Here is a 21,103-nt window from a genome sequence, read left to right as displayed (position 1 = left end):
TCCTGCAGACATGAGAAGTCACTTTCCCACCTCTCCACTCAGTAAAATCCCCACTGAATTCCCACAACCTAAACCAGCAGCACTTCACCATCTTACTGGAAAGGGCCGCGCTGGGTAGCAACTCATGCACTGAAAAAGCCTCTGGTGCTTTTGGAGTTGTCGCCAGAGGATGACTAGAGGAAAGGGAGGGAGGCACAAAAGCTCTTCCAGCATCTTGTGCAACCAGCTCAAGCAGTGGAGCTGCAAAAAGGCTCCAGTGGGGAAGAATGGTGAATGACGGTGACTGGGTTCTATTTGGCTGCAAAGCATCGGAGAGCAGAGGGTGCAGGCAGCAAACGAGGACCTTGCCCACAAGCCGTGTTACTCAGCTGCCTGTGACAAATGCAGCTGGGGTAAGGCTGTGGCTGTGCCCGCAAGGCATTACTTGCCAACAGCAGTACTTCAAGACATGGCTAAAATTATAAGCAATTTGTGATGAAATATTAAAAGTGGTTAGCTATCTTGCCTTCATATAACATGTTTTATTGCTACAATATTTTATGAACTCCATAGATCAACTTGCCTCTATTTCAAAACTGAAATTCTAAGCAAATGCAATGCAATGCAATGCAATGCAATGCAAATGCAAATGCAAATGCAAATGCCTTGCAATGCTTGGAGACCCAGAACAGCTCACAGGCCACATCCAGGAAGCCCAGGCCCACAGCCTCACCGCCCAGGGGCGGGGCCTCGGCCCGGCGGGGGCGTGGTCACCGACGAGGGGCGGGGCCTCGGCCCGGCGGGGGCGTGGTCACAGGCCCGGGGGCGTGGCCCGGACAAAGCCACAGCCCGGGTGCAGCAGCACCGGCCGTGGCCGCAGGACGGAGCTGGACGGTGGGGGCGGGCCACAGGGCAGGGGGTGGCCGCGGGCTTGGGGCCGCAGGGGATGCAGGCTTACGGGGAAAGGGCTGGAACCCAGGGCCCGGCTATAGGGCGGGGGCAGGGCCACAGGGCAGGCCAGCCCGGGCTGTTCTGGAAGACACCAAAGCGAAAGAGAGGGGCTGATGATCAGCTGCTGAAACCAGGACAATTTTCAGCGGCTGTTGAAGCGCTGCAGGAGCAGCAGCACCAGCGTGTGTAGACAACAACGACCAGGCACAAGCGTACGTCGGAAAGTCGAGCAGGAGGGAGTCACGGCCCGCCAGTAATTGTACTCTGACAATTCTGCTTTTAGGAAAGAAAGAAAAAAAAAAAGGGGCGATAGCACGACCGGTCTCTCAACTTCTCTGTCAAGGCTGCCCGCAGGCTGACAAATTGCAATGGCATTGCTCTGTCCAGCCTGGCAATCATCTGCTCGGCTGGTTTCTCATCGCTAGGTAGCAAAGGCTCGCTACCCAGAGCAAAGCAAAACGGAGCTGGGCGGTGTGTCGCGCGGGCTCTCCGGGCTTCTCCCTCCTCCTCCTGCAGGTCCGAGCGGCAGGATTCGCAGCTTCTGCCGGGTGTTGCCTCCCGAGGAGCGGATCCCGCCGGTGCTCCGGAAGGCCGCAGTGCCCGGGGACCCCCGGCCCCCCCCGAGTGGGCTCCCGGCACTCGGCAGCCACCGGGGCGGCCACCGCCCCCGCCCAGCGCAGCCGCAGCCGCAGCCGCAGCCGGGCCAGGCGGGGAGCCGGGCCGGCCCTGCTTCGGCAGCCCCGGCGGCGGATTGGCTGGTGCGTGCGGCACGGAGCTGGTTGCCGGCCCCTGAGTGGGCGGGGCTGCGTCCGGCCCGTGTGGGCGGGGCAGCGGGCGGAGGGGGCGGGGAGAGGGCGGGCCGGGGCTGGGGGGCGGGGGAGGAGGTGGGCGGGGCGGGAGCGGGCGTGGGCGTGGCCTTGGTCGAGGCCCGTGGCGGTGGGCGAAGGGTGCGAGAGTGCGGGGAGCGTTGTCCGCGGTGGCTGTGGGGCCAGCAAGGGCTGTTGGCGGAGGGGCTTTGTGGGGATGCGGGGAAGGGGATGGGTGGGCAGAGAGGCTCCCCGGGCAGGGGAGAGGTGCCCAAGGCTGTGAGTGTTGCAGAAGAGGAATGCAATTTTTAGGAAGTTTCATTTAAGCACAGGCTCTAACAAATACTACGACAGGATTCTCGGTCCTATTGGATTGAAGAATACTACATTGCTAGCATGTTTCTAGAAGAGATGCTGCAGGCTGGGATGAGGGAGCACAAGTCTGATGAGGAGCAGCTGAGGGAGCTGGGGCTATTTAGCCTGGAGAAAAGGAGGCTGAGGGGAGACCTGATCGCTGTCTGCAACTACCTGAAAGGAGGTTGTAGCATGGAGGGGGTTGGGCTCTTCTCCCAAGTAACAGGTGATAGGATGAGAGGAAATGGCCTCAAGTTGCACCAGGGGACGTTTAGATTGGATATTAGGAAAAAAATTCTTCCTCAAAAGGGTCGTCAGGCACTGGAACAGGCTGCCCAGGGAAGTGGAGGAGTCACCATCCCTGGAGGTGTTTAAAAGATGTGTAGATGAGGTTCTTAGGGACATGGTTTAGTGCTAGGGTTAGGTTGTGGTTGCACTCGATGATCCTGAGGGTCTCTTCCAACCGAAACGATTCTATGACTCTGTGGTAGACCACACCGACGAGCAGCCCTTGCTGCTGCGGAACGGTGACCTGGAGTAACACGTACGTTGCGGGGAAGGGGGCTCCACCAACCGCCAACGCGGCCGAGCGGGGTGATCACTCCCGCGCCGCACACCGGCCGCCAGTGCCGACCCGCCCGCTGCTGCCTCCCGCTCAGCTCGCTCCCCGTGGGCCGCTCCCGTCGCCAACCCTACCTGAGGGCACTTCCCTCCCCTGCCCGGCTCCGGCCTCCTGGCGCCCCGGGGAACTTACGAGCGGCGGCTCCGCCCCGCGCCTGCCGGGAGGGCGCCCCCGTGAGGGCGGCAGCGCCGCCGCCGCCGCCACCCGGGCTCGCTGGCGCGCGAGGCCCGGCAGCCGTTGGGGCTGGGGGCTGGCGTGCGCGCGCGGCGGCCGGTTGAAAAGGAGCGGGAGGGGCCGCTCGGGGGCGGGGTTAACGGGCGGCTACGGGCGGAGCGGTTATCACGGAATAGAACAGTTTGGGTTGGAAGGGACCTTCAAAGGTCATCCAGTCCAACCCCCCGCAATGAGCAGGGACATCTTCAACTAGATCAGGTTGCTCAGAGCCCCGTCCAGCCTGGCCTGGAATGTCTCCAGGGATGGGGCATCTCCCACCTCTCTGGGCAGCCTGGTCTCACCACCCTCGGTGTAAAAGGGCCCTGGCAGGGCAATGGCTATTCTCACTTCACGTGTTGAGGGACATGGTGCGCCTCAATCTCCCGTGTGTGGCTGCTCATGCACACGTGGGCCCACAGGAGTTTTGCCATTGCTTAACAGCATTATGCTCATTCCTGGCTTCAGAGAGGTATGATATACCTGCCAGGCCTCCCTGCTGCAGGAACTGCCAAGGTACAGCTTTAAGTTCTTTGCTCCTGGATAATAATTTTGTTTTTGTCAATTACTCCTGTTGCTGTTACTTTCATTATGCACTGGCTAATTACATCACGAGTAAATGCATAAACTGCATCCCTCCTGACTTGATTTAAATCGTGTTTCTCTGCATCATACTGGTACATAGGCACAACTCACACAGGGCCTCGGCAGCAGTGAGGTTTTTACTGATGCTTTGATGCATTGGAAAAGCTTTATGAGCTTGTGTGAAGCAGGAGACTGAAGCGACTAAGCACACACTGTAGTTACCAGCATCAGGGCTGATCTGAAGGTCCTGCGGATAAGTAACTGGTTTATATTCCAGTTCTGTATTCCTTATCATTAAAACTTTGTATTAGATTGAGAATTTTCTAAAACTTTTTCCCTTTTCGCCCCCACCATCCGATGGGGACATACTTACAAACTCTCTTCCAAAGGTTTATGCCAGGAATCCCTTTGCAGTGTCAGCAGAAAAGGTTTCTAATGACTTTGATGGGAACACAAAGCAAACAAAACCATTCCTGCCCCAGATCGCCAATTCCAGCCACAGTGTAATTTCTTCATGTTCCAGGTAACGCCTTTCCCACTAACCAGTGTAATCTCTCTTCTTTTAACTTTTCAACTTTACGAATAATTTAATGTTCAGTGAGCCTGATGGGCAGTGACTGAATCCAGGCTGAGTGATCTAGTCTGGGGTTACAGCTGCCAGTACTGTTCGGGACATTTGGAAGGCTCCTCAACCCTGCTCAGGAACAGTCAACAAGCATCATGACTTTGGGTTAGGTACAAAACGATACACATCAGTAATAAACGGCACATTATCTCAAGTATTTGGACTACACAGACCAAAAGTTTACAATAAATTACATTAGGGGATGTAAAGTACATTCCTTAATGTTGTAAAATAGAGATTTGCAGAACTTTACATTCAGAATACTTTGGGTATATGCACCAGTAGCCACCACAAAAAATAAGAACTTGATGCCAAAGTCTGTGCGGAATACCAAAACCATCAGAAATTATAGGGTGAGCCTGGCAAATAACACATAATAGTGGCATGACTTAATAAAAAATACAGGATGATTGGCAGGGATACCAGGCTCTTAAAAACTGTGTTTTCATGCCATCAACTGATGACGTTAGAAACTACTGAATAAAGTACGACACAGCTTCACATGTCACCATCATACTGCTGAAGGGAGCCAGTTGCAATGGGCAAAATATTCCATTAATTGGCAGAAAGTTCGCCAGACATTTAAAATAATGTGAGAAAAAGATGTTGTTAAGCTTTCCCGTTCATAGCCTGAAAGTCTTGTTACTCATTAGAGAGAGCGCCATCTTAAACAAACCCACATGCAGTTGGCAACAATATATAGATACAAAATTTCTGAGGTGACTCTTAGAAATGTTTAGAAATTCACAAACTGAAAACGGCCAAAAAAGCTTACTCTTGGTCACCAAAATTACCTACTGTTTCTTCTGATGAGGACTCTTTTCCTGGTTTAAACAAGCGTTTTGCTATTTGTTGTATTCTTTGTGGTTTTCTAGTCTCGTGCATTTTTTGTGTTGCATCTATTATCATTTCCTCTCTTCTGTCAGAGTATGTGTTTCAAACTTTAAGACGTTACTTTTGTGACACCAAGTAAGCCATTCTGAAGTTAGTGCCCATACAGAGAAGCCCGTTCCAGAGCTTCACGTCCTGCCTGAAGGCTGTCCAACAGCAGAAGCCACGGAAAAGAGATGGAGCGGGTTCTGGTTCCACACCAGCACATGCGGCCATCGCTGCCTGCAGCACCATTTACAGCCCACGGACACACGTGCCCTTCATCCAGCCGCAGTTCCACAGGCCACCTGGATGCACGGTTGCCTTGAGTTTTGAGTAGAACAGCCTTTACCGAGTCAGGTACATCAGTCTCAAACAAGTGACAATTTCTCTACTAGCTCAGAACGCCTTTTAAAGGTGTTAATTTTTCAACCATCTTTTAAACTCCTCACCTTTTTAAATTAAAAAGAACACAGGTGGATACTTTTTTGACACCAATTTAAAAATTTTGAAATGTAGATATGCACACATGTATGTATATGTATTTTGCATTTGCAGTTTAGGAATTCCTACCTGTCAAGCATCTTCTCTTTTTGCATGTTGAATGAAAGCAGTGTGGGTTTTCCCCTGGTACTGTTTTTCTTTCTATGTAACAAGAAAAACTAATTCATTGAGCCCCACCTGTGGCCCTCTGTCATGCAAATAAAATGGTATTGGGCAGTTCTCAAACATCCAGTGACAGCAGCATTATATTTTTGTTTTCTTTCTATTTTATAGAAATCAGAATGCTCTGGATTATTGTCTGTTACACCATTATATACAATTTATTTAACCTGAAATCAGAACGACAATCAACAATGACAACCTATCCCTGCTGAAAAGCAGCACCAGCACTCAAGCTGCGGGAGGGAAGAGTTGGCTGAAGCAGAAGCAGCAGCAGAGAAGGAATTCTGTTAATAGAAGGAAGAGCGCAAAACATACAATGAAGCTCAGTAAGGTCTCATAGAAGATTCATGGAGAAAGTATGTAAGATTTTAAAAAAAGATTTAATACTACTGCTTTAACTGTTGCTGCTGAATGATTAGAGTGCGGGACAAACTGGTGCCTGACTTAATTACAGAAAATTGATAGCAGCTGTCCTTCAGCAGGGTAACTACTTCCTGACTTGCAGATCTGTATAAAATATCCCCATACACAACTTTACATATTCTCCAACAAATGCAGCATATCAAGCCAAGAAACCTGAAAGTGATGTTTTTAATTTACCATAAACACATTAGAAGTAAGCCGTCATTTGTTATTCTTGTCAATTCTTTATTGGTTTTCATCCTAAAGACTAGCACATTTACAGCATACATGGATTGGATGAACTAGAGTATATATAAAACAGTAGCCATATGTTTATGATATATTAATACTGCCCAAAACCAAATAAATAAAGTATTTCAATGCACAAAGCTTGGCAAATACAGTTGTGTTGGGACAAGACAGTGTTGTATTATACAATAATTTTACATGTATAAATGAAACAAAAGGCAACTGTGCTGTAGGTACTTTCACAGAACATACACAGAACATACTTGGCAACAGGGTTTTTTTACCTTTGTATGTTTTATAATTTAAAAAATGTACTCAAAAAAGAACATTAGACAGAACTTCATTTTACAGTAATCCTTAAATTTGCCTCTCCTGTGCAACAGAAAAGCTTACTTCACCCTGGTGAAGTGTCCTATGTGGATTTCAAGTTTCACAGTTTTTTGATTAACTGCTCGAGATCTTACGGTTCATTCCGCCCTTTAAACAAGCCCGTCGACAAGCAAGTACCGACCATGTCACATCTATAAAATGTTAGCTGGATGACGACGTTGTACATGTAAGCATACTGAAATCAGAATATTTTAAACAAAGTAATGCAGTACTTGAGACCGGTATTCCACCACTTTAAAAAGGTGAGCAAAAACCATGCACGTACAAAATCCCGCAACTTCTTCTGATGACATTGGTATACAAAATAAATAAAGGACTGTTAAGTTCTAGAGTAGTTCTAATGTTTGTTGGCCACAGTCTAAGAGTGGCACTGCTAATTGTTACAATAGACCTCTTGTTATTTTCTTCTGAAGCTGAACATTGGAATATTTTTAGTGTAACAATATAGGACTTATAATTAACTATGTTTAAAATATACAAAACAAAATTATCAACTCATAAAAACTAAGGGATATAAAGAGTATAGTTTATACAAAAATAAATGTAGCATTTAATAACGGGCTAGTGACTGGGAGTCGAGCAGAACTAATGGACTAATGTAGAAAGAGATTCCATTCAAAAGTTTTTCACCACGTGTTTGTTTACACATTAGCAATAAAATAAAATCAACTCTCATTTATTAATTGGCATACAGGGTTTGTAAAATTTCCAAGAGACTTTTCTACTGTAGACGATTTGTTCAGACCTGGGATAGGTATGACAACACACTGGATTTGCACAGCGTTCAGTGAGTTTTTATCCTAGAGAGACTGAAGGAACGGTAACAACCTAGTTCAGCAGAACTCTCTGACCTGGCTTTGTGACATGCTGCTCAGGGTTAAACTGAAACAAGCAAAATGCAAAAACTGCTAGACCTGGAACCCCCAAACCTACATGGGAGCAGAATGGACATGACTGATTGATAGAGCAGTGACAGCACAGACAAACATCAGTGAGAGGGCAAAAGAAATCAGAAAACAGCCATATACTTACCTGGCTGTTGCTACTCTCACCAGAATAAACGGGCAGATTTTTCTATTCCAAAGCTTATATGCTTAGAAACCAAGAAGGAAAAGGGCATAGTGTGCTGAATGAAGCTAGCTAAAGGTGACTCAATCCTGTTACAATCTGGAAATAATGCTGAGCTGCTTTTTAAAAAGGTATCTTAGCTTCAAAGTCATTCTTTGGGGATCCTTTCTGAGGAGATCTGTTGAACATTTTTTATCAAATGATACCCAACTGATCCCCTTAGTCATAGGCTAGAAAACATCTGCAGTTCTCATGCACTAACAGTAGAACACAAGCAGTTCCTTTCTACCAACACGGGGCATCGCCACCTTCCTCAGAAATACTCTGAAAACAGTCGTACTTTCCTCTCCCTCCAGGATTCTGAACATCTACCCAGGTAAAATGCAAAGCTAAACAGAAACCAGTTTTGATTATGAAGTAACGGGGATGTGTTGGGCACTTTGAGCATTTTTCTGTTGGCATACAAAATTGATATGGAAAAAAAAAAATCAAACACCAATCAAAAAAATGTAACCCCTCAAGATACTAATTCTTACAATCCAGAAGTGATATAAAAACCCATGGGTAAAAATGTATTAATTAATATACAATATCATGGAACATCCTGAATATGTCACGTGCAACATTAGCAACTTGCCTGTTGCACTTGCCTTCTAGTGGGGAAGGGCAGGGGGAACAGTTGCTGGCATTAATAATTAAGTATCATTATGGTTTTGAAATGCTTTTTAAAATTGGTTGTGTGCCCAAGTCCTGATCTGCTCAAGACAATAATTTGTTTTATTTGGACGGAACTAGAAACTAGACCTCATATGCATGGCCTTGTATGTATCGTTAACTTCATATATGAAGATGGCATCCTATATACAGTAAAACAATTTATAGTCCTGTTTTTTATTGTGCTGATTCATTTTAAAAAGTTAAACTTCAGTTTCGTGATTGTAACAATGCATTCTACAGTTATTAGACTGTCTAGGATCCAATCCCTTTTTATTTACAACTTCGGAGTTTTACTCTCAGTTTTAAAAAGTTTATGAAAAGCTCAGTCTCAAGTCAACTCAGTATAAAAAGATGTCATGTGAAACAGCTGCCTAAATGCCATTCTTAGAGTCCTTGCCTATCCAGAAGGTACCTAGCTATTTGCATATAGGTAATTATTAAGTAGCACAATATCTGTTCATCTTACAAACACTGAAGGCTATTTAAATGGGCAGAGAGTCATCACACTATTCTCAAGCTAAGGTGTCAGAATAATTGTTACTATAGATTCCAATTCTGTAGGTAACATGCTCTGTGTAACCTAGTGAAACGTATGAGAAGGTTATTGATCTCTTCTGGATGACAAAATCATGTATTAATCTAGAGTGTATCCACATGTTTTAATGGAACAGCAATTAAAGGACATAGGATGCTTATGTTTCAACTTTTCCATAAGTTCCTTCTGGAGGCCTGTAATACTTTGGGAAAGCCTTCAGTTGCAGGGAATTAAATGCATACTTGCGACATCCAACATTCTTCATTGTATTTTCTCGCCGACAACCCTCACTGGGGAAAAAAAACAAGCACAAAAAATGACAGCAGTAAAAAGGAAAAAAAAAAAGACTTAAACTAAGATGAAATGAACTGGTTATTTTATAGCATTAACAAAAAGTTGGTTATATTTAATGAGCATTTAATTAATTTGCCACTGCAAATATTTAAAATGATGACTCATCATTCAATGCTAGTAAGAAGCACACAGAATGGATACATGCTATGTCTGATCACTAGTTTTGCATTTGTAAAAAGCAGCTGAAAAAAGTTCTTTCACGACGGTTTCATGTATTTCAGGGTGCACCGTTGTGGAGTTCACATGCCGCTTCATTGCACAAGAGATCCCACGAGATTGCTTAAAAGCAGTTCTGCTAATTTATTAGTATATTAAGCTGAAAAACTGCCGATCTCTCAATAAGAGCTTTAAAGTAATTTTACTGTTCCCTGTTTGTCAGTATTATCAGTACTTACTTAAAGATTAGAGCTGATACAAAAATAATGACTTTCCCGTTATCTTTGCATGCATGAACTGACTTGAAAACCAACATACTCTAACAAAAAAAATCTTAATCATGAAATATCAGCTTTGAGTGCAAAAAAGATTGACTGTGTTGACAGTCATCACCCCAATGAAACAAAGCTGTGCGGAATTCAATTTTTACCCAATGTTTTGGTGCAACTGCTCCACATTACAAAGAGGTTCTGTGCTACAATAAAAAACTACTCCAGTGATAAGGCTTCTTTACACTTGTAAATCTACTCCAGAGTTCCTTTGATTATATCCAAAACCAGACATACAAAGAGGAAGCACAATCCAGGCTTGCAGGAGAATGTCTTTCCCTGATAGAGAATCGAAACCTAAACCATGAATACTAGAACTTTACGGCAAAGTGTACAGTACACCATCTGATGGTGGAAGTGTCCTGTCTTGGAGATGGTTGCAGCATCTACCAGGTAGACTGTGGTCATCTCATTCAAAAGGAGGGTTTGGATTCTGGTTCAGTTTGAAAGCTTTCTTGCTGACCTCACTGTTTTCTAATTTTGGTTAATCAAACTGACTGTAACTGTGTTCTGTATGTACCGCTTAGTTTGACTTCATAACACATTGTAACTTTTTGCTTTCAGAAACAGTTCAAGTAAGTTTGAAATTTGTCTCTGGAGCACATTCTGTGCGTGCCTTTTAAAACAGAATGGATCATACATGATGACACTTTTTATGGTATTGTTTCGCGTTTTACAGACTATCCCCCCCCCAAAGGCTGTCACAGTCAAATAGTTCCATCAAAAATTTGCACAAATTATACTTCAGAGATCTAAGAAAAAGTTGTTTAACTAGCAAATCTGGGATGCTAGATGAGCATTTTCACTCCAAATAGAATAATTCTGTTCATAATTCATTCCACTGCACCTGGCTATTAAACGTGTCCCCCTGTGACACAGCTGGGCCACAGAGATGGTGACAAAGATGTATTTCACACACCATTTCTTCTGCTGGAGGCATGTAAGCGGAGTGCACTACAGCATTTTAAATCTGAATGCCTGAACAAAAGCAGAGATCAAGCTAAGAAAGAAAAATGATGAAAACTTGTCCCCACCAAAGTTTTAAGAAAAAAAGAAAAAAAACTACATTATTTTCAAAAAGCTTAGGGTTTCATTCTTGATGAATTTAAGGGTGGACTTAATGCAACCCTAATGACAGTCGTTAGCAAAGCCTTCATAGGGATTAATAATTAAACAGGGGGAGTTGAGTGAAGATACACCTACTAAAGTTACTTTCACATTGTGTGAGACTGAACCCAGGACACCCATCACATTGCAAGAACGAGGCCACAGTCCAACCTGACATTTGTTTGCTTGGTAAAAAGGTAGATTTTGGTACCCATAACAAATGAACCAGTGCTTGTCAGAAAGAAGAGATAATTCGTACAGAGACACAGTGGTATTAGATATCAGCACAGGACATGGATATGTCCAATACCACCATATCATGATTTTAAATCTCATCAGCAGTAAGGCATTGCATAAATTCATTGCAACTAAAAATAAATAGGATACATGCTTAAATATATTAATGTAAAGATACGTGTATGTCTTTTTTTTTTTCTTTTAAAAACAAAATTGGAAAAATAGTGAGGAAAAACACCAGGAGATAGTGTACTGTACAGTCTGATTTCATGAAGACACAAATATAAGCACATACGTTCTTTTCTTAGAATATCCAGCAACTTTAGGATTTTTTCCTGATTTTTATTCTGTGCTTTTTTCTTTTTTTTTAAGCTTACCTCTCTCAGAAGCTTTCAAATTTCATTGAAGTTGGTAATAAAAGCTATAGCTACCTATGTTTTTTGAGCAAGTTAATAATAGTAGAAAATAGAAATCACAGTACTAGAAGAATTCTCCTCAGAAGCCCACTTTTCTGTCATCTCAGGCACCAAGCGAAGTAAATCCCTTTATGAATTTAGCAAACTATATTAAATGAGGTTAGGCTTTTTGATTAGCTATTGCTATTGCCAAGCTCTGCCAGACCACTGCATCAACAAAATCTTTTGGTTTAAATAGGCCTCTCACAGTTCGGTGTAATATATAAATGATGATTAAATTTCATCTGCAATTATTCTGCGTGACTAAACTAGGTAAGCTGCTTTAGTCTCACCACTTAAATAAATGTTAACTTAACCATCATCCGTTTATCTCTAAGTCATTATCAACATAATAATTTATTAAAGCTGTTCAACACTTATAAATGGAAATAACAGTAATATTTAGTCTAGTGTAATTAAAACAAAGCCCAATGGAAAACCTCAAACCCACCCACTAGAGGAGCTAACTGATACCTCCCTCTTCTTGCCTGAAATATTAAAGACCAATATCCTAACTTCTAGGATGATAATGACCCTATTTCAGAATAAACTCTATAACAGAGCACCTGAAATATAATGGATCATTAGCAGGCTAATGCCAATTACATCTTCTTCCTAACCACAAGTCATTCTCTTTAGTTCTTTAATACATTACAAAATGCAGATCTACAAACAGAATGAAAGAATTCTGCATGCAGCGCACCGCAAGTTGTTTTTTGAGCGAGTACACTAGTCTATTGGAACATACTTAACCATGAGAAAGGAACAAGACTATGGTTCTACAAACTGTTCAGTAGTGGAATTTGGATATTATGCTTTGAAACAAAGGTAGAAATTTGTTTATTTCTTTAAATAAATTTCTCAGAATTTCTTATAAACCCCACCCATGTTTTTATTTTTCTCTTCATACCTCGTAAAAATGAAAGGCAAGATTAGCATACACCTTAAATATACAAAAAGATACAAAATCTTTCAGATAGAGTTCCTTTCTCTGGAATACATGAAGCAAGTAACACAAAACTGTATTTGGATCTTCAGGCCGGCTAAAGTAACGAGGTAACAGGCCAATGTCAGACTATGTTACAAGCACTGAAAGCAGAACAATAATTTAAAGTTTCAATACAATTCTTTTTGATAAAATAATTTGATGTATATTTACAGTTTAGTACAATAGAAACGTAAAATTGTAAGGCATAATAATTCTTGGCAGACAATGCTATGACACATTCCTTTGTCCAGCAGGTACCAAGTGGCAATACACATTCAAGCACTTTTTTAAAAAAAAATCATCTTTATCTTCACTTGCAACGTAATCTGGCCACCAGGTATGCTATGCTCAGGAACAGCCACACAATCAGTAAATTGGGGCTGAGAGCTAGTAAAGGAATAGAGTAGAGAAGGCTGGGATCTAGTCTGAAATCTCGGATGGGCACCAAGCCACTCAAGTTCTTCTGGGTGACTACCTCCCGTGTTCCAATGCTGTGAAAAGGAAGAAGGTTGGGAGGAGGGAAAAATAAAACAGAAAGGAAGATGGACATGCAAATGAATGTATAAAAAGAGATGGTAACACAAGGTGGTCAAGAAAATGAAAAAACATGGAAGAAAGCACAACAGAACCAGAAGATGAAGTAAAGAAAGAGTGGAAAAACATCTCAAAAATATGTATCAGCATAATTACAGAAATAAGGAGAGGGAAAGAGAATAAAAGAGAAAAATAAGAAAGAAGTACTGTAGTCTACTGAAAATAAACACATGTAGGTTGAACATAAATGGTTTTCCATGTTCATTCTTTCAGATTACTAAGCAACAATATCCCATGCTGCTCTGCCATGCTTCCGCATGCTGCAAAGAAGTGGAGCTCTGAAAAGCAAGCTGAACATGAATAACCATTGTGGTATTTGACCCTTTCAAACATCTTTCCATGTAGGCTGCAGTGAAATAATTTAACCTCTTAACTACCTAGTCAATATACAAACAAAAACCCCAATCCACCCACTTACTTTTCTGCTTCAACATGAATTCAAATCTGTTATCAATATGCTTTCCAAAACCCATGTTTGTGAAGTGCCTCAATATATGCACGTGAAGGCGAGACACGCTGTACAGCCCATCTCATTATGCTGAGGCTTTGTAGTGTGGTGTTTCATTTTGGGTCACTCTGACGCCCTGTGCAGTTCAACTCTATTTTTAGTTTACAAAGCAACAACTAAATGCAATTTGTGAGTCTGATCCTGTTAGGACAAGTGCACTCACTCCATCTGTAACAGAGGATACATAACCTTGCTGGTTGCGTAGTGAGGTTAGGTAACCAACAGAGAATGTCTTGGAAAACATCAGAGATATTCTAGAGGTGGTCAAAGAGAAAAGCAGCCTTCAGATACCAGTGACACTTCAAGTCAAATGGAATTAGGTGGGCACGGAGCTAAACCAACTGGTGCCTACACTGGATAAGGGCAGATGGAATCTGTGATGCCCACAAAGCCCAGCTCTCTTTGGAGGGGAAGGGAGGGGTGTGTGTGATCAGGAGAATCAGTAAGTGGGAAACTGATGTTGACTGGAAGGTGATGGATAAAGCCTAAACAGAATACTCTGGAGGAAGAAAAGTGTTTTAGGATATAGATAAGGAAGTAAAACAATGGGAGAGGCAAAGAAAGAAGAAAGGCTCAAAAATGACAGTTTTACACAAAGACATATGCACAGACACATACAGTGGGAATGGAGGCAAGAGCTGGAAAGTGCTTTCCTTGTCACTGTTGGCCCATGAAGATGCTTCCAACTGAGGGGCGAAAAGTCACCTTTCAAAAATACTAAGTATATCAAATTTTACAGTGTCTTAAACCAAAACATTCATCATCAGACTACCCCTAGGAGAGCACCAGGGTAAAGAGACGAAGCAAATTCACTGCCCATCCAGCTTGTGTATGGGAATCTTCTCTGTGAGAAGATGCCGGGGCTGCCCCGTGCTGGACACAACCAGCTCCGGCTGGCTCAAATGCACCCACCGCAGGCACAGCCAAGCCCCCCAGCCGCGATAGTGGGGCCTTGGGGAAAATGTGCCTAAGAAAAGGCAAAATGCTGCATAGCAGTGAGAAGTGATGGGAAAAGATGCAAAAAACAGCCCTGTGAGCACCAAAGTTAGGGAAGGAGGGAAGAAGGTGCCCCAGGTGCTGGAGCAGGGATTCCCCTGCAGCTGTGGACATGACCACAGTGGAGCAGATAACCACACTGCAGCTGTGGAGGACCCGAAGGTGGAACAGGTGAATATTTCCTGAAGGAAACGGGAGCCTGTGGGGAGCCCACACAGGAGCAGGTTTGTCTTGAAGGGCTGCAGCCTGTGGGATGGACCCACGCTGGAGCCGGGAAACATTGCGAGGAGGAAGGAGCAGCAGAGAGGAGATGTTGTGGACTGACCACAAATGCCTGTTTCCCATCCCCTGTGCACTGCTCACTGTGGGGTGGAGATAGAGGAGGTGGGAATGAAGGAGTGAAGTACTTGGGCCTGGGACAAACAGGGTTGTGGAGGAAAGATGTTTTAATTTTTGTCTTTGTTTCTTACCATCCATCCATCTATTTGCAATACAATAATTTTCTCTGAGTCTGTTTTGCCTGTAACAGTAACTGGCAAGGGATCTCCCTGTCTTTATCTCAGCACACGAGCTTTTTCATCGTATTTTCTCCCCCCTGTCATGTTAAGGAGGGGGAGTGAGAGAGCAGCTGGGTGGGCGCCTGCCAGGTGGCCAAGGTCAACCCACCACAATTTTATTATTAAAGGAGGTCAACCAGTGAAGAAGTCCGACCAAGCTTTTTATCATGGCAGTTTTACTGCAGTGGGTAGTCATATCCAAACATAACTGTCAAGGCTTTACTATGTAGTCTTTTTAGTCAGCATCAAGGCAGCTAAAAGAGATTATTTCCCTCACCCCATTTCCAGTTGCTTTTTAAGAGTCTGTATCAGAGACAGCTCTTTGTTGTCTGAACTGCTTGTGTCGCAACTTCCTAATTGGTTTAATGAAAATGAGCTAGGCTACCTTAAATGTGTAAAGGATTTTGCTCCCCAGGCTGATTTTGACTGAAACTGGATTAGTGCATATTCCCAAAACCAGCTCCGCTGGCGTATCTGACAGGACAGCAATCTGGTACGGGGAGGGCAGGGAGTCATGGGTCTAGTGGGAGGTGTTGGCACCACCGCGGATGGAAGAGGCTACGTGATCCAGTTGGACTTTGATTCTTGAGCTGCCTTCACTGGCCAGGTATTCATTTCCTCTGTAGCTTGGACTTCCAGCCACATCATCATTATTTTACTATTTGTAGGCTGTGAGTTACCATATCTTTGATTTGGGACTGGAAAAACTGCGTCTTATTTAAAGAAAAATGAGTTCATTCTAATAGGATATTTGTTCCTAAGGTGAAAGCCACAAACTTGTATCTCTGAATTTCTACAAGAATCTATGATGAGCACTCAGTGTTCTCTCCCTGATGTCCATGCTCACTGAATATAATTATCACAGATACATAATTATCACAAGACTAGGAAGGAAAGGAAGTCCCTGAGGACAAGTAAGTGGGAACTTACACCTCTGAAGACCAACGTCACATGGAAGAAGGTGCTTTCTTAATTTTTCAAGAAGAGTGTAAGCAAGGATGCTTTTCTTCTCTGGAAAATTACCAGTAGAGATGAAATACTTCTTTGAGTCCCACAACTTAATAGTACTTCTTCCCTGTCCTTCCAACTGCCCCAGAAACTTCTGCAGTCTTCAAGACTGAACCAAGCCTTCCTTCTCCAGTACAGTTATGCAAATAAAAAGATCCAAGTTAAAAGAAAAAGCACATCTTCTGAATGCCCTGAAAACAATTTGTTACCCTTTCACTTCCTCTTTCTGTCATCTAGGTCAGGTCATCCTATCCAGGCTGAAATGGGTTTGGGTGGAGTTGGACTCCTACATATTTGTTTCATAATCCTATCTCTTTCATTAAGCTTTGTTAATTCTGTGCCCTTGTTTCTGAGCAGAATTGGCAAATAATTTGAAAAACACAACCACCTACCCCAAAGAGCAATGAGATGTGAGGAAGAAAGAGTGATGAAGAATGGTCTAATCTCAGCATTCCTTCAGGACTAGTTAGTATTTGTTCTGCACTACCTCTCTTAGTCAAAGATCTAACAGAAGAAGAAAAAGTCATGTCTGTCACCTGTGAGAGCAAGCCCCTGATGTTGCCAGAAGACACGAACCAAAGGTTTTGATTAAATTGGCCCTCTTTCAACCTCCCTGTATAGGTCAACATAAAGCAATGTGGTTTTTTGGTCATTATTTTACCTGATCCTGTGTTATATTAAATTGACAGTCTGATGGTGCAAAGCAATGTTATTATTAACCTCTGTCTCTACTGTGTCCACAACTGCATTAAAAAAAAAATCAACTCAGTAACTAATTTAAAGTAACAAGATTCCTAGTATTATGCTCATTCAGTTTTTATTCTTAGTAAATAGACAACTGTGCAAAAAAGCTTTTTTTCTTTCAGATGTCTAAGTCAACAAGCTGTGTAATTTAAATAAAGACATTTGAGAGCCACTTAGCTCCAGTTAAGCTAATAACTTCTGCCTCACAAAGCTGTTCCAAGTTTTGTTTCTAACATCAAGGTTTAGTCTCTGAATGGTTTTCATGTACTGTACTACCTCTGTAACAACACAGCAAAAGGTGTAGCTAAAGTGAAAATAAAAAAGTCCAGTGACATCCAATTAAATGTAGATATTAAAAAAATTATTAGTATAAGAAGTTGCAAGCGTTATAAGACATTCTTCTTCTTGGCAACCAAAGAGTAAGAAAGGGTCAAACAGTAAAAACATACAGAAAGGATAAGAGAATTGAACACTCTAGAGAATTTGGTGAGAAGACACACAGTACAGTACATTCGGTAAGAGTGAATGTTGAAAAACAGGACTGAACAGCATTGTTGAACTACATTGATAAAGACTAAAGCTAGATTTCTTATCCTTTCTTTTGGTATGTGACTTACGGAGTTTTCCAGCAGTGCTTGAAACAAGGCATTGAACAACAGTAAACAGATTTTTTTTTTTTTTTAGTACAGTAATTCTGCAAACATCTCTGTTGCTTCAGAATACAGAACATCATTATATTGATACGACAACAGCACACTTGACAAGTTGTGATGAAATTTGGTTGCTATATTGTGAAACACTCATACTGACATTTCGCCCAGTGAGCAATGTTTCACTCCTAAAGAATACACGTGACAAACCAGTGCAAATTGCAGGTGTCTCTGTTTCCAAGAAAAAAAAGACAGGTCATCCCCAAGAACACTGCCTGATCTAGAACTAAGAAACCCAGTGCTATGACAGTTCAGGTAACCTCGTCATTAAGCAGCTTTCAAAGCAGCACCAGTTTCCTGTTCTGTAAGCTCAGCATTAACTGAAAACATGTTTTTACATACTTCTCTGAAAACTCCCGATTCACTACTGAAAACTAAGGCCCATCTGATCCAAATCTGGTAACAACCACTTTAGGATACGCAACTCACTAATACATGCAAGGGGGGGATGAATTCTAAACAGCCAGCTTTGCAGTTTTCTGGCTTTATTTTACCTTTTTTTTTTTTTTTTTTTCCCTCTTGATAGAAACAGAGACCATTGCTCTTCTGCAGTTTGCATGATTCCTCATTTAGGAATAAGTGACACAGTCAAACTCTTACCTCCTCATACACTCCAGAGCCTGGGTGAAGACCTGTGGAGCCATTCCATGTTCATGCTGTAGGATTAAACACTGCTCCAGGGTGACTGACATGGCAGTCCTGTCCTTGGCACTTTTACAGCTTGTAAATCGAACACCGTTCAGTCTGCGGCATATCTAGAAACAAGATATATAATTCATCATTCCTTGCTCGTGCAACAACCTTCTGTCAGAGAGCACACCTGGGTTCCTCCTTAGACAGACACAAATGCTGCATAGGACTTTGATGTCAAAAGCTGTCATATATGAGAGAGCAGAACTTTTGTTACATGAGTTGTAGGGAAAATACTGATGTGGAAAATACATTTTATCTCCCCATGTCTCATTCTAGAGGAGGTTTAACCTGGCAGCATTTCCAAGCTACATTCAAGCAAATGAAGGCATTTGAAGGTATCAGTAATAAAAAAGGGGGAAAATACATGTGCATACAGAAAATCAGCTGAACTATGCAGAGGTGCTCAGATTAATAAATACCTCAGCAGCTTGCCAAAGGATATCAACATTCTTATTTTTCCTTGCATGTACATTTTGTCCCAGAAATCTTAACAGTTCAGGCAGGCACGTCTGACTACGAGATCGAGGTAGACCTATAAAACAAATAAAACCAACTCCACTTATTTATCTGTATTTGACACTTTTACAAAGATAAGTTATGTGGAAAGTGTTCCGATCTGTGTGTTGCAAACACCATCATGTTTTCCTGAAGCTATCAAAGCTTACAACAATTAATCCAATTCTTAATTACTTAGTACCACCAACAAAATAAATTCCAGTTTAATTAAACTCAACTGGAAATATACATTCATGTTATTTAAAACTTTCCAGGCTCAGAATCTGATAGCAATAACAGAGTGAACAAAGGGAGCAAGATGGTACAGTATCTTGGTTTGTGTGGCACAGACGTACTTGCTTTCACATGCTGTTCAGAACTGTATATAAACATGTAACTATCTGTATTATCACCCTGCTGAGGTGACAGGATATCATGTATGTCTCTACAGAAACTCTGAAGATACCATTTTACATTCTGCACACATTTGCAACTTCAAATTTGAAAGCTGGCCAGTTTTCAGTTGCAAGAAACACTCTCTCCAACAGGGCACTGCAATGCCACAGCCTGTTCATGAATATTTCACTAAGTGGAAATAAATGAGTTGAAATTTTTCAATATTTCAGAGTGCTTTCAGTAGTCATATGTTCAAAATGTTGCACATCATGTTTTCAATATGTAGCAAGATAGTCAAGACAATCAATGACAAGCATTAAACAGGTGTTTGGGGTTTTTTTTAAGGGGTAACTACCAAGGACACCAATTAAAGCTATGACTGGATAAATAAGGAGGTATACACTGTTAAAAAATGAGTATGTGACAAAAAGTATCCTACATGGATGACACACAAGGTTTTAATTTTTGGACCACATCTTTTCTGACAGTAATTAGTATGTTTGCAACACTGTGCCTATCCTGGTCTGCTCTGCAGGAACTTTACACCTAGAAAGAAATACCTGTAAACAAAAAGAGTGCACAGACCATCTCCCCAAGTATTTCTAAAGACAAGGAGAGCTAATGGAACAAGGACAAGGAGCTAATGAAGCTAAGACAGTAATTCACTTCTTTGAAATTCTGCAGTACTCAAGAGCACAGGGACAAGGACAGTGGATCAGGAATCAACTTTCCATGTGTATTGTTCTTGAAGGGAACATTTCCTGGATGTCTTGTGACCTAGAATGACCCATTTCGTTTTCCTTTTGCCTGTACTTATCACAGACTATATCACTAGCTGGTCACAGTAACCACCTGTTTTACAGTTAAATTATAAAATGTAAAAAACTCTTGACAAGGGTTCATGGAAAAGTATGTTTCACTTTGTATGTTCTATATATCACCACAGAAGAGGTACAAAACACACTTTTATGCTTTCCCCTCATGGCAATCTAACTGCCTAGCTGCATGTGTACACAGCACATAAGGCCGCTTAGAAAGAACAGAAAAGTAAATTAAAAAAGGAAAGTTAAACAGACTGACCTTTAAACTTCTTGAATCTGCTCTACTAGTAATAATGTATTAAAACACGAGTTGCCTTATTTCTTGGAGATTACAAATCCTGGTGTATCATCAACATTTAAACAACTAACATGAAGCCAACAAATGAAAAAAAATCAGCCTGAATTGTGCTGTTTAACCAAATTTGCTGTTAATTACCAAATACTTACAATCATCAGGCAAAACTTCCTTGAACTGCTCAAAATATGAATTCAACCGTACTAAGCTTTCCATGTTAATTACTTCTTGCAGTGAGGTGTCTCCAAACCTTTAAAAGGTGAAGAAAGGAATAGTTAAGCCCAAGGTTAAGGGTTGCTGCTGTTCTTTGACACAACTGCACTTGGCAATATGACCACCACAAACCAGTTTAAAGATTCACCCCATGAAATTCCAAACTATTCAAATACAGAGCAAAGTGTAACAGAGAAGTGCTGTAGAGATTCAGTACAGAGAAAGAAAATATATGAGTGTGAAGGGGAAAGCAGGAAAGGAGGTGAAAAAAAATCTTGTAGCAAATGCTACTTAAAATTCTTTAGCTTTTGTGTCTCTCTTTCAACATTAAATACTCATCTGGTAAATCATTTTGCCAAAATTCAAACTTTTAATAATAGATTTAGCAGTTTAGTTATAATTATAAACATAGTATCAG

The 21,103-nt window shown here is 42.1% G+C and overlaps 1 protein-coding gene across 17 annotated transcripts in view; it reads right to left on the bottom strand.

Annotated features, from left to right (window-relative positions):
- Nucleotides 1–6,029: 6,029 nt before the first annotated feature.
- Nucleotides 6,030–21,103, bottom strand: part of INPP4A (inositol polyphosphate-4-phosphatase type I A) — a 125,521-nt gene continuing 110,447 nt past the window's right edge. For 11 of the 17 annotated variants that reach the window (XM_065658526.1, XM_065658527.1, XM_065658531.1 and 8 more), the window contains 4 exons: nucleotides 20,625–20,722; nucleotides 18,885–18,997; nucleotides 18,373–18,527; nucleotides 6,031–9,319 (listed from right to left, as the gene is read on the bottom strand). In XM_065658526.1, the coding sequence (XP_065514598.1) occupies nucleotides 9,187–9,319; nucleotides 18,373–18,527; nucleotides 18,885–18,997; nucleotides 20,625–20,722 (499 nt within the window). In that variant the 3' untranslated portion in view covers nucleotides 6,031–9,186. Of the gene's footprint in view, nucleotides 9,320–18,372; nucleotides 18,528–18,884; nucleotides 18,998–20,624; nucleotides 20,723–21,103 lie in introns of all 17 variants that reach the window. The other 6 variants (XM_065658539.1, XM_065658536.1, XM_065658541.1 and 3 more) reach the window with 3 other exon arrangements.

Source organism: Caloenas nicobarica, chromosome 1, assembly GCF_036013445.1.
Source record: "Caloenas nicobarica isolate bCalNic1 chromosome 1, bCalNic1.hap1, whole genome shotgun sequence".
Lineage (NCBI taxonomy): Eukaryota > Metazoa > Chordata > Aves > Columbiformes > Columbidae > Caloenas > Caloenas nicobarica.
This window is presented reverse-complemented; position numbering and strand designations above follow the sequence as displayed.